Source organism: Sciurus vulgaris (assembly GCF_902686455.1).
Source record: "Sciurus vulgaris genome assembly, chromosome: 6".
In the NCBI taxonomy this organism is placed as follows: Eukaryota; Metazoa; Chordata; class Mammalia; order Rodentia; family Sciuridae; genus Sciurus; species Sciurus vulgaris.
The window spans coordinates 126,399,487-126,413,488 of NC_136466.1; the positions used below are offsets into that span (position 1 = coordinate 126,399,487).

A 14,002-nucleotide genomic window follows, 5' to 3' on the forward strand; every position below is an offset into this window, starting at 1 on the left:
AGTAATAGTTCTAAGTTTGATAACTTTAACCTTAACCATTCAAATATTATTTATTTGTGTTGAAAATATAAAACAATTACAACAATAGAAGATAAAGGAAAAAAACTAAATGGACTTGTTCATTATATTTTATTTATTTATTTTGCAGTGCTGAGGCGCAAATCCAAGGGTTTTACTCATAAAATGCATTTACAAAATAATTATAAATATATTAAATAATTTTCAGTGCCTTAATGGAAGGCATACCACTTGACAAACATTACTTGACAAAGATTAATATGCAAAGTTGAGTAAAACATGGAGAATCCTTAAAAAATGCAAAGGAAGAATTCTCCTAAATGTCTACTGACAACATAAAAAATTAAAGTAACTTTCATTACTTCTCGATTCCACAAAACATTTTTAATGGGTCACGTGTGAGGTAACTGCTTGGAAAACCTGAATAGCGAGGCACTGTTATTTGAGGCGTGTAGGCAGCTTATATAAAGGAAACTTCAACAGATTAAAACCAGTAAAATTCAAATGAAAAGATTAAATGGAAAATTATAAATTCCCGAGATTATGAAATAAAAGTGGAATTTGGATTTTTCCAAAATTAAATCAGGCAAAGTACCTTTATTGTACTTGCCTCCCAACCCCCCTGCCTTTTCTTTCCAGAGACACAGACAGATTGACTTAGGAAAGTAGATGCACATTGAAGAACGAGGACTAGCTATAGAGGGAAAGATGGTCATTTTATTTTATCTTTAAAACAATATCTATGAACCATCAAAAAAAAAAAAAAAAAAAAAAACCCGCCCATAATGATATGGTTATGGAGTAAAACTACTTACTAAAGCAGCAACGTACACTTTGTAGACAGGGTCGGCGCAGACCATTGATAAGACGCTGCAGCATGCCTCCACCACGTCTCCTGAGATGCTGGTCTGGGAAGACCCACTCGTGGCTCCAGCATTTGGGCTGCTTCCACTATTGCCCCCAGAATTTCCAGTGCTCTCCCCATTCGCCAACAGTAGGGCCCCACTAACATCGTGGGAAAGACGCCTGAGAGCCATCTCTCTTACATTCCAGTTTCTAGAAAATAAGCAGCCAACGAGTTCCATTCCAAACACCTATGTTAAACAAACACAAAGTGAAGAAAAACTAAAATACCCACAGTGTGTTGAGTTAAACATTATTTTTGATTATTAAAGAAAAATCGGTCATTTCTTAATTCTCCACTGTACTACTCAATTTCAAATATGCCTAGTTACTTAGAAAACCTAAGGAGGAATTTTACACTCAAGTTAAGGTGTCATTAACAATTATTAGCTCAAGTAAAATTAATAGTAGATGGATATACATGTATTTTTATGCCTGAACCCTTCATGTTTAACAAAATAACAAAAAGGCGACACCAAAAAAATTGTGAAGCATTCCAACTTTATAGTCATATTAAAGTAGTTTACAAAGAAACAACTGGAGCAAAATTTTTTAAGAAGCCAAGTCAAGAAAGGTACTAGAGTGGAGGTTTCAAAACACAGTATTTCTCTTACAGATGATTATAGTAAATCAAAAGAATTTATCTGAATTTGTCTTGTGCAAAATGGTTGAAAGAACAGGTGGGTCTAGGCAAAACAGGGGCTATGATGAACAGAGAGGAAAAACCAAACAACTAAAGTAAGGATGCTCATGTTTAAATCGGCAGCAATGATCTCAGAATTATGAATGTTGCTACATTCTTCACTACCATGCCTCCAAAGCTGCAGAATCCCTACAGAATTCCTAAAGAAGGAAAAAGGTAAATGGCATTGACATTATGAACCAATTGGTTAAAAATAAGCTTAACAACTGAGATAACATTGTGTGAAAATTTTCTAAATATTAAAGAGGAACAAACAGTTTAGGGAAAAGCAGATCATAATATACTTAATTGTATGTGTTCTGTTAAAAAGGGACCTAAAGGAGAATAAACCAACAAGAATATAAACTTCTGGCACTCTTAAGTAGCATATCACTGTCTTAAGTTTTAATTCTGTCCAAAACATTCTCTAAAAAAAGAAAACCAAAACTAGTAATATATAACCTAGACCAAAACAAATCTTAAGGAAAATGAACTACGCTATGGCCTTGAAAAAACAGCCTTTAACAGCTTAGAATCAACTTGAGATTTCTTTACAGGATCCTGAAGGAGCAGGTAGAGATCTATGTTAAATATCATTAGTGAACTAGATAAAAGAATTGGTATGTGCTTATTAATTTTGTGGATTTTATTAGATAATAGGTTGCTAACATGATGAGAAAAGAGAATTCCAAAGCCGTAGAACTATAATGGTCACAAAAATAAAGGGGAACAAAGCCTAATGTGTAAAAGCTTAATGAGTTAATACACCTATTCACAAACTTAACAGTATTCAACAGAATTTAACAGATTATTAAAATTACATATTTTACTTTATTACTGTTTACTGGAGACACTGGTTTTGAGTTCCACATTTTTTCCTAAGTAACAGACCAAGCATTCAACCATCAAGAAACTTTCGACAGACCAAGCAACCAAAAATCTTATTTACTGAGGATGAAAAGCAATCAGAAGAGAAGGTAAAATAATGGAAACTGTCCTTATAAATATAAGGTAGTTACCATATATTTTTCTTATTTGTCCACACCAATTTTTATATGCTGGTAGGATACAGAAAGGAGAAATTGAGTTTTAATGGTAGCAAATAAGAAACTTTGGGCAGAAATGAGGATTTTTTAAAAAGGACTTAAAAAAGTAAAAGTAAAATTCTCAATGGACTGAGTCATGATGAAGGCAAGCAAAATATTTTGTTAAATTATAAAAGGGTGAAGAAGGGACAAACACATTAACTGATTTGCAAATCTTCCTCTGAGAAATGAAGAAATGAAGAATGATGAACTACTTACCTGAATCCATGGCTCAGCTAAATCTTTATAAGCAGGAGGGATCTGCTGAGTTCCATAGTGAGTAAGGTTAAAATTGCTCTCTTGATTCCTTCTTTGTGATCCAGCCAAAGGCTGCTGCTGTGCGGTTTGCTGCTGTGCAGCACGCAGAGAAGAAGGGGAATCCACAGGACTTGACAACTCGTGGCTAAAACGAAAAACACAAAACTTGCTAAAAAATATTAACAGATTTAAATCACTTTGGTAGCATTTTTATTTTTTATTTATCACATGCGAATCATTAATTTAAAATTACTACCTGTAGAAATCATGGGATCTCCACTTAGACCTACAAAGAGGACATATTAAAGGTTCTCTATTTCTTCTACATTCTTCTGCCCCTAAAAAAGTAAAGGGAAAAAACTTACAAAAATGTAAAGGTTTGCCTTAAGTATTTATGTTATAACTGTTCATAACAGTCAGTTAGTATAGGATTTATAAGGAAGGGACCACCAAAAATTACTGGAGTATCTGAAAGCAGGCAAGCATAGCAGTTCAGTTATTCTGACGCCTTTGCAAATGTTATTAGTCACGATAACGTGTATTTTTCTCACTGTTGTTCAAAATGTTCTGCCCCACTTGAGTTATACGCTTAGGTAATTCCCTGCCATGCGCTGATGTTCCCCTTTCTGTAAAGCTTCCCCAGACCTTCTTCCACCTCCCTCCCTTCACATACATCTTACAGGTGGGAATTCTGCACTCCTTCCACTTCCACATGTATCGCACCATACTGGATGTCATTGTTCAGATGATCAATTCTTAATAAATCCCAAACACTAATTTGTTGAAAATTTTACATATGGCCTAGGAACACTTTTTTTTTCCTGCTCTCACCAATCTTCCCACAAGTCATCTTATAATTTCAAATAACATAGTTAGCTGGAGAGCAACTTGTTGGGTAAGCAGAGGGATAAAGGAGCCACCTACAGATTGACATGCAGTGGTGGTGCAGCTTGTTCCTGCAGCCATCTTCACACACTGTGAGACTTTCTTCATCAAGCATGCCCAACAAGCAAATAGGACACATTTGCTCCTCTTCATCCTTTATGCTGTAAGGAAGGGGGAGCAAAAGTACTAAGTATAAAAGAATATGACAGAAGTAATGCAATATGCTAATTACAATTATGCTTCCTTAAAATATGAACACATTATTACAAATATTTAAGAGCATCTTCTATAAACTATTTCAAGGATAATTATTTCTCCTATTAATGTAGAGAAAATTCAAATCAGATTCCACATGTGTATTCACAGATTGTGGATGTGAGTTAATCTGTCCTTACCATGAATACAATACAATACATGAACCGTAATCTTAAAAAGAGTATTTGTATCCTTAAAATGCTGTTACTGTGCCTTTTGAATAAACAAACTACCATAAGGTTTGACAATGTATGAATAAAACTACATGGTATCAGCTTCAAGATTTCAACCTTAGAGCTCATCTATTTCCATTTTAAATCTAAATGTTCATTTTAGACGCTTTTTTTTTTTTGTGGTGCTGGGGATTGAACCCAGGGCCTTGTGCTTGTGAGGTAAGCATTCTACCAACTAAGCTATAACCCCAGCTCTATTTTAGACACTTTTGGTGGCAACTTTCTTAGAACTAGATCTGAAGATCTGCTGCATTCTAAATGTACTTAACCCTTCACCTAGACTTCTAAGAAATGATGAAACAAAAATATAGAGACATGTGTGAGAATATTCACTGCAATATTATTTTAAAATAATGAAAAATGAAAACAATCAAATGAACATCAAAAAGAAGTTTAAAAAATTATGTTCAACCAGACACTATAAACTTTTCAAAAGGAATGAAAAGATCCATTAAAAGGTACTCACAATATATTACAGGGTAAAAGAAAAGGTAATACAACAGAATTCTAGCATGTACCAAATGACTGCATTTATGGCCAAATATGTAAAAATTAGAATATATAATGGGCATTTATGTAGTGTTTATTTGAATAATCCTAATACACAAAGTGTTTTTAAGAATCAGCAAGAAAAATACTAATAACTGAATAGAAAAATGGACATTAGAGATAAAAGGCAATTAAAATAAAAAACCAATAGCCAATATAAACAATGAAAAGAGAAGTACAAAATGCATGTTAATGAAACCATACTTTATTATTATTTTTTAGATTGGCAAAAATTAAATAGATTGGTAACATCTGGCCCCTGACAATGGCTTAGGTAAACAGGTTGTCATATATACTGCTGGCAGGAATAAAAAATGAAATTTCTAGAAGGTAATTTTATTAGTAATCCTTAAAATATTAAAATGTATATATTCATGATCTAAAAATTCTATTTTCTAAGATGCTATCCTACAGATATATTTTAAGCATGTGAGCAGAAAAACAAAAACTGGTTGCACTTAATAGGCAAACAAATAACTATAGATACACTTAGTATCAATTAACTAAGGTAATGACAAAATAAATTATGGTGTATAATGGTGTAAATTATGGTCTTATATAGCCATGAAAAAAAGGAATGAGTATTTTTGCACTTTTTTTTTTTTTTCTTTCTTTTTTTTCTTTGTGGTGGTAGGAATTAAACCTGGGGGATGTGAGGGCGATCTGGCTGCGACATCTGCCACCCCATTGATGGCCAGGGTTGATTCGGCTGATCTGGCTGGCTAGGTGGCCCCTTCCTCACCGCTCCATGCGCGTCCCTCCCCAAGCTGCGCGGCTCGGTCGAAGGGGACGACCTTCTCCGACAGAGGACCGCTCTCCGGTCAAGGGTGTACGAGTAGCTGCGCCCGCTGCTAGAACCTCAAACAAGTTCTCAAAGAATTAAACCTGGGGTCTTGTACATGCCAGACAAGTGCTCGACTACTGAGCCACATCCTCAGCACATCCTCAGGACTTTCTTGGGAAAATGATATTTAAATGAAAATGAAAACAAAAGCAAGAAGCGGGCCAAAATATATGGCATGACTTTGTATTTGTTAGAAAAAAAAAAAAAAAAAAAGAGAGGAGTGTGTGTGTGTGTGTGTGCCCGCGAGTGCACGTGCACACGCATGCATCTCTATGCTTATACATAGAGAAGGAAGAACTGTATTTCCTTGTATTATATAATTTTATATAATTTTAAGAAGTTGTACAAAACTTAACAATAGTTACTTTGCAGTTTGGAGAGAAAACTTTTGTTTTCTATTTTATAAAGGTTTTACTTTGAACCTTTGCGATGTGATAAACAGCTTTTAAAATCAATGATACTTCATATGACATAAATCCAAGAATCTGGGATGTTAAATTAGTTATAAAACCAATCTGTGGCAGACCTATCATTAAACTTTTACTTTAGAAGAATATGCCATCATCTACTTACCCCTAAAAATTTAGAGTCTCTGCTAAGCCCAGGCTTTTCATTGGGTCTAATATTGTACTTATAGTATCTAAAGCTGTAATTCCTGAAAAATAGGTCTTAGGGACTAACAGCAAAATAATCAATTCCCAATAAGCTCAACAAACAAGTCAAAAAAGTCACAGTGCATAATTCCTGAGGTAAAGTCACAATGATAAGCTTTTCTCCCTCCTCACTTATCTGTAGGTGGAAAAGCTGTCAGAATATGCATGTATTGAAGATAAACGATAAATAGCAATGTTACAAAAATGATTTCTGTAACAACTTTAATAAAAATATTTATGGGCAAAAATGATGCAAGGTCAATCAACTTTTCAAATAATTATGGATTTATTCAAGAGCAAAAATAAAGTTGCTTTATTTAAATCAAAGTGCAAGGACAATTTGTTATTTAAATGCTTTTCTGACCACAAGTATACCATTTCAGGGTATTTTCTACTTATCATTTTTCAAAGTTTCCCAATGTACACATTGTTTATATCTCTATCTATACATACAGTATTTCATATTTATAAAAATTTATAACATTTTACTTGTTATTAAACATTAAGCTTCATAGATATAAACTTTTTAAAAATTTTTTTGTTGTGGTAAAACATGTATATTATCCTAAAATTTGCCATATTAAACTTTTTATTTCATCTTAACCATTTAAAAAATATTTTTTGTTGTAGATGGACACAAAGTCTTGTTTTTATTTATTTATTTTTATGTGGTGCCAGGGATCGAACCCAGTCCCTCACTGGTGCTAGGCAAGTGCTCTACCACTAAGCTACAACCTCAACCCCATCTTAACCATTTTTAAGAGTACAATTCAGGTCTGGGGCTGTGGCTCAGTGGTTGAGTGCTTGCCTAGCAGTGTGAGGCACTGGGTCTGATACTCAGCACCACATAAAAATAAATAAATAACTCCCCATTTCATCTTCTCCCAGCCTCGGGCAACCCCCCTTCTACTTTTTATCTTTATTATTTTGACTAAATACCTCATACAACTGGAATAATACAGTATTTGGTTTTTGTGTGTCTGGCTTATTTCACTTAGCATAATGTCCTCAAGGTTCATTCATGTCGTACTACATATCAGAATTTACTTCCTTTTTGAGACCGAATAACATTTCATTGTACGAATGTTTTGAATTTCGTTTTCCATTCATCTCTTGATGAACATTTGGGCTGCTTCCACTCTATGTGTGTGTGTAATTTTTAATGGTGCTACAATTTTCCACTGATTAGATAACTGGTTAAGTATCCATTTGTTGTTGACATCTGAGTTGTTTGAAGAAACCTTTAAGAACATCTGTGTGTCCACTGTTTTGACATTTTAGATTATTTTCATTTTGGTAGTTTTTTCAGAAGAGCACATGAATACAGAGCAGTGAGCAGCAAACTGCAGGAGAACAAATCAACTTGTGGCCTGCTTCCATAAATGAAGTTGACTTGAATGCATTTTGTCCATTCATTTACAGATTATTTACGACTCTCTCCAGGTTACAAGGACAGAGCTGAGTAGCTACAACAGAAACCCAACAGTCCGCAAAGCAAACGTTTAAAGTAAAAAAAAAAAAAAGTTAACATAATAATACTTCCTATAATAACCATTACAATTTTTATGTAATTTTATTAATTTTCATATATTAAAAACTGGGTTCAGGGCTAGGGTTGTAGCTCAGTAGTGGAGCACTTGCCTCGTACATATGAGGCACTGGGATTGATCCTCAGTACCACATAAAGATAAATTAATTAAATAAAGGTATTGTGTCTATCTACAAATAAAAATATATATTTTTAAAAATCTGGGTTTGTGCATGACATAGTAGTATAACCTGAATGTGCTTTCAGTTATACACATTTTTCCATGCCATTTAATATTCTTTAAAAGCACAATTTTAATGCTTGCATAACATATTCATAATGTGGGCATACTTTATTCATTAAAACCTTTTAGGTAGATTAATGAATTGAAACGTTTTAAAAAGACACATTCCTTTTTCCCAGAAAGGTTACAATAACACTTCACATACATGGAGCACATCCTTCTAAGAACTGATTTATTATAAAAGTCTTCATTAATTCTGTAAATAAAAACTATTATCTTTTTTTTTAAAATGAGGTTTTGTATGTTTGTTTAGTTATCAAGTTGACCAAATATGTTTGTTAGCCCCTTAAAATTCTTTTATGAATATCCTTATCATGCCCTTTGTCCATTTATGCAATGAGAGTCTAGATTCCTCGTTGCAGTTTTGTTTATTGGTAAGGTTTTGTTAAGTTTTGTAAATATTTTCAATTTGCTCTAATTCTGATTTTTATTATTTCTGAAGTGTCATTTAAATTTTTAATGTAATTAGATCTCCAGATAAATTTCCCTTTTTTGATTTTAGTCTTTATATATAAAAACATGATTATGTGGGGGGAAAAAAAAAAAAAAAACCTAAGTATATCATGACTATACCTCTGTAGTTTCTCCTCACAGATACACCAACTCAAAATAAATCAACAGAATCCCTAAATTATGGTCAGTCCATATTTGCAAGGCATCTTTTTTCATCTCACAGAGTAACTTTCTATTTTAATTTTGGCTTTCTGGTTTTAAGTATTTGTTACTTTTCTGCAAAGTAAAAAGTTAGGGAAATGTCAATCCAAAGGAGAAAGGATTCAGAATAAGTTTGGGTCAGACAGCTACAGAAATAAAGCTCTCTAACTCTCTCTCTCACTTTTCCCATTCTATTAGGAAGAGAGAAGATGTGAGAGAAAGAGCTCTGAACTAAGAGCCAAGACACCCTGGTTAGCTCTCACTCAGGTGGGCTTCATGACCTCTTTGGCCTTCGGTCATCTTAATGCCCCAAACAACTTGGAAAAATCTAGGATTCTACAAACAATTCATTTAATTCAATTGATTCATTTAAGAAAATTCATTTATATTTTCCACAGATGAAAAATAGTTCTCTTTCTTATTTAGCCCTTATCATGCCATTACTTTCCCATTCTTCTGAATTCTGAGGTAGTTATAATACTTAAAAGGATGATGGGATGAACATGGGACTCAACCACTTAGACCAGTGCTTCTCGAACTGAGGTGCCTTGGGAACAAACAGGAGGTACCCTCAGCTCCTTTCTGCAGTAATTTAAATATCTCAATTTCCTGCTAAAACTAATAAAGAAACATCATAGAAAAGAAAAAAATTCACATGAATTATGATAATACTAGAGACTTGAAAAGAATTTTACATTTGTCATTTTGGGCTACATCTCAGATCTTCAAGGCTTATAAATTCATCTTATTAGCAACAAGGCCATCGAAAGTTTCAGAAGCACTGTAGGTTTCAAGTAATAACTGATTAACAGGCTACTGAACTTCTTAATTACAACTGATAAGTCTATTTATTTGGAATATGCTTACATTCTCAAAAGTAAAATAGTCTTATATAAAGAGAATTCTCTGGAAATTGTGCTGAAAGACATAATGTTATATAATTTAAAATCCTAAAGCTGGGTACAGGGGCACATGCCTGTAATTCCAGCAACCCAGGGCGATAAGGCAGGAGGTTCTCAAGTTTGAGATCAGCCTCACCAACTACTGAGACTCTGTCTCAAAATAAAAAATAAAAAGGACAACAGATGTATCTCAGTGTTAAAGCACCCCTGGGATCAACCCCCAGTACCACAAAAAAGAAATAAAAAACATTTAAAAAGTCCTCTAGTTGAAAGTGATTTTGGAAATATAAATAATTTATCAAAAAACTACAGACGTCTCCTTCTAATTACACAGTACCTCAGCTTCACTACCTGTAAAACGGTGATAACACCTGAATACCTAATGACAATGTTGTTAGAACAGAATGAGATAACATATCAGGTGCTTTGGCACAAAGTAATGACTGATAGACAGTAGTCACTTAGTATTTCACATCTGCCACATGATTTTTCTTATGAAATGGATATTTATTATATTGATGTATCATTTCTAACAATCTAGATTTTAGAACACAATGTCCTCAGATGACTTAATATTTTTTCCTTGATTTTAACATGAAAGCCAAGATTTAATAATTAAATCATTTTTGAGTAATTTAACAAATGATATGAAAAAGTACCTCTAAAATTATAAAGTAACACTGGATTAATGCTTAATTCCTTAAGAAGTACTAACCTGTTTTCTGAACTAGATGTAGAAGTACTAGATGATGACAATGTATGAGAATTTGACATGCGTGAAACAAACTTCTGGATGGTGTTACGAGATGGAGCTTTGATTCTTGAGCTACGCCTACTGTGATATTTCTGGAACAAACTCTCAACCTAACATTGGAAAAAGACAGTAATAATGATATTTGTGCCACAATTATACATATGAAGAGTTCCAGTGGTTGAACTATTATTCATCTTTTATTTACATGTTTTTCATAAAGCTGAGTTAAGAGCTTCAAAATTAAGAACATAGTTTACTTAGAAAAGCATTCAGTGCTTTTTCACTCAATAGATCTCAAGAACATTATTTATCAGTACCAAATAATTCTTACATACCTTCAAAATGATCACTGTTGATTTAAATTTGGAGCTCATAGAAAACTTTCAGGAATATATTATAAAAGTCTGCTGGCAATTTCATTACAAAGCATTTATAAAAAGTTACCTCAAAATTCTTTAAAGTTTTTCTCCATAACATTGGATCTGAGGGTTCTAGTTGAAATACCCGGAGCATAACAAATAACAGATGAATACAAAATGTTCCACGTCCACAGCTGCAGTTCTGAAGAATTAAAAGAAAACTGATGGGTTAATAAATCTGTGGTTTATCACTTTCTTAATATTTTTACGTGTGTTATAGTAAAATGTCTATTAATATTTTCATATATATAAGTCTACAAATATTTCTACTAATCTCTTATTTTCAATGAACTTATTAAACAGATCAAATTTATTTCAGCTATTGAGTCACAGTAAAAATCTCATAAATACACTTAAGAAAAATGTTATTAGTCCAAAAATACATGTTAACTCACTTTAGTCTACTCAATGGAATTAAGTGATCTCAATTTAAGATAGTAAGTGTGAGTTGGTACCAGATGCTAATACAAAAGAAGATGGTGACACATCCTACCTGCGGCCCAATAAACACCCGGTACTTGTTGTCAGGGCTGTCTCCTCCAATCAGGAAAGAGTTGGGTCCTATTTGCTGCAGTAAGTAGAGCCTGGCCCGCATCACTTTGTTCACACGGCGGTTTGTTTCCTCAGGGCTGTATGGTGAGAAGCCATCTGGGGAAGGCGCTCTTCGAGGTGGTGTGATTCTGCCGCTCTGAAACTTTATGACATTGCTTTTGGTTTCTAAGTTTCTTACTTCTCAATAAGAAATTAATATTCAAAAAGAATCCTACCAGATAGCCATATGGGAGATTATATACTGACAAAAATGCTTCAATGTATAATGAAACTAAGTCAGGCAAAATGCTATTGTCTGACATACTCATCTCAGGTGAACTTTTGGAATCTCAGTCATCCTTATAACTGATGCTAACTCTGGTTGAGTGAGACAACCACATAGTAACTTCACAAATTACTCTGTAAACATTCGAAGAGTATGCTTTGAAAAGTATTATGCAAACCAAAATAAAAGCATAAAAAGCAAATGCCAGAAGCAGCCAAAACAACTATATCTAGGGGTAAAAATTAAACATCCAACTTCCTGGCTTCTACATAAGGCTTTATTACACCCTCTTCTGTGACTTGGAACTTAAAAACACTGTCCTGGAACTCCTCCTACTGTACCTTCTATAGAAACTCTTCCTTGATTAAAATATCTCACTGGATCCCAATGACTAGAGAGACTGAGGCAGGGGGATCACAAGTTTGAGGCCAGTAATAGCAACTTAGCAAGACTGTCTCAGTGCTTCTGGGTTCAATCTCCAGTACCAAGAAAAATTAAAAGAAATAAATAAGTAAATAAACTCTGATGGAGGCTGACAAAAACTTGCCTATGGAGTGAGCAACATATACCACTCTTTCTACACTTCACCGATTTTCCTACAACTTGGTCTTTCCATCACTACCCCGTGAAAATACTGGTTGTTTTGGATTTGCAGCTGAATAGTTGAAAATAATAAATGTTGGTAAGAACACAAAGCAATCAGAATACTCTGTGTAGCTGCTTTGGGAAACTACAGTAGTTACTCAAAATAGTAAATGTTACCCAGCAATATCACTGCTAGGAATAACCCAAGAGAAATGAAAATATATGCCCCCATAAAAACTTGTAAACTAATGTTTACTGCAGCATTTTTCAAAATAGCCAAAAGGTAGAAGTAGCACAACTGATGAATGGGTCAACAAAACATGGTATATGTGCATAAAAAGAATATTATTCTGCAATTGAAAATTAATGTAATATTGATGCATGTAATAGAACACGGATAAAACTTGACAGTGACTGGCTTCTTTCACAGAAGACCACCCATTGGTTTCATTTTATGAAGTGTCCAGAAGAGTCAAATTATATATAGACAGAAAACAGACTAGAATTGCCTACGGCTGGGCAGAGTCTGCTCTTAAAAGGAAAATTTTAGACTAAATAAATTAAACGGTTTATTTGAGCAAAGAATGATTCATGAATCAGGCAGTACTCAAAACTAGAAGAGAGTCAGAGAGCGCTAACTTAGCAGCATGAGGTCAAACGTCAGCTTTTATAGGCTAAACACAAAAGTAAAGAAAGTGCTGGATGGCCACAGGGAGGCTTTTGCTTTATCTGGCAGTCCCTAGTTATATAACCAATTGGCAGGTTGGCTGTTTGTGATTGGCCAATGGTCAGTTCGGTTTCCAGGTTCAGAAACAGCTCCAGACTAAAGGCCTCCTGCTTATTTTGCTTTAAGAGTGGGGATGTTTTAGGGGGAGATGTGGGATGCAATTCTACTTATATTCCTGTATACTTTTACTGTGATGGTCCCTACAACAACACCTCCCACTATTTCAGCCTTGTGTAAACCCTAACGTGAATTGTGGGTTTGAGCATGTAGCTAGCTTTGGGCATTCAGGCATTAGCAAAAATGATACAGGTGGAGGCCTGAGGAGAGCTTGCATGTTGTAACTTGCCCTCCTGAAACACTGCTGTTGCAATCCAGCCACCATGCTATGAGAAAGGGACGCTGACAGCCTCTAACTATTCCAGCATTCCAGCAGAAGCCATACATGTGAGTGGAGAAGCAGCCCTGGCTAGCCCAGCTGCAGCAGATGCCATGGGGAGCAGAAAGCCACCCTGCTGAGCTGTGCTCAAAATGCAAATCTGTGAGGTAATAAAAGATGGCTATTGTGTTAGTAATGAAAATGAACTTTTTAAAAATTATTTTTATTCAGCTTTTAATTTTTTACAGACTGCATTTTGATTCATTGTATACAAATGGGGTACATAATTTCATTTCTATGGTTGTACACAATGTAGATTCATACAATCCCCGTAATCATACATGTACATAGGGAAATGATGTCTGTCTCATTTCAAAAAAAAGGATTTTTTGGGGGGGGGTTGTAGTTTTTGGGGTTGTATTTCAATGGTAGAGTGCTTGCGCAGGATGTGTGAGGAACTGGATTCGATTCTCAGCACCACATATTAAATAAAATGAAAAGGATTTATGTGCTTTCAGAACTCCAGATCTGAGGAAAACCAAACTCCCCTTTTGTTCACTCTCTTAACCAT

The 14,002-nt window shown here is 34.4% G+C and overlaps 1 protein-coding gene across 4 annotated transcripts in view; it reads right to left on the reverse strand.

Annotated features, from left to right (window-relative positions):
- The window catches only part of MAP3K1 (mitogen-activated protein kinase kinase kinase 1), a 75,427-nt gene that overhangs the window by 16,199 nt on the left and 45,226 nt on the right, over nt 1–14,002 (reverse strand). For all 4 annotated transcript variants that reach the window (XR_013764700.1, XM_079145255.1, XM_079145254.1 and 1 more), the window contains exons 4-10: nt 11,420–11,620; nt 10,952–11,068; nt 10,469–10,617; nt 3,871–3,992; nt 3,203–3,284; nt 2,908–3,091; nt 834–1,112 (exon numbers count right to left, since the gene is read on the reverse strand). Coding sequence is in view for 3 of the 4 variants with exons in the window: in XM_079145255.1 (XP_079001381.1) it covers nt 834–1,112; nt 2,908–3,091; nt 3,203–3,284; nt 3,871–3,992; nt 10,469–10,617; nt 10,952–11,068; nt 11,420–11,620 (1,134 nt within the window). In the remaining variant the exon portion in view is untranslated. The remainder of the gene's footprint in view (nt 1–833; nt 1,113–2,907; nt 3,092–3,202; nt 3,285–3,870; nt 3,993–10,468; nt 10,618–10,951; nt 11,069–11,419; nt 11,621–14,002) is intronic.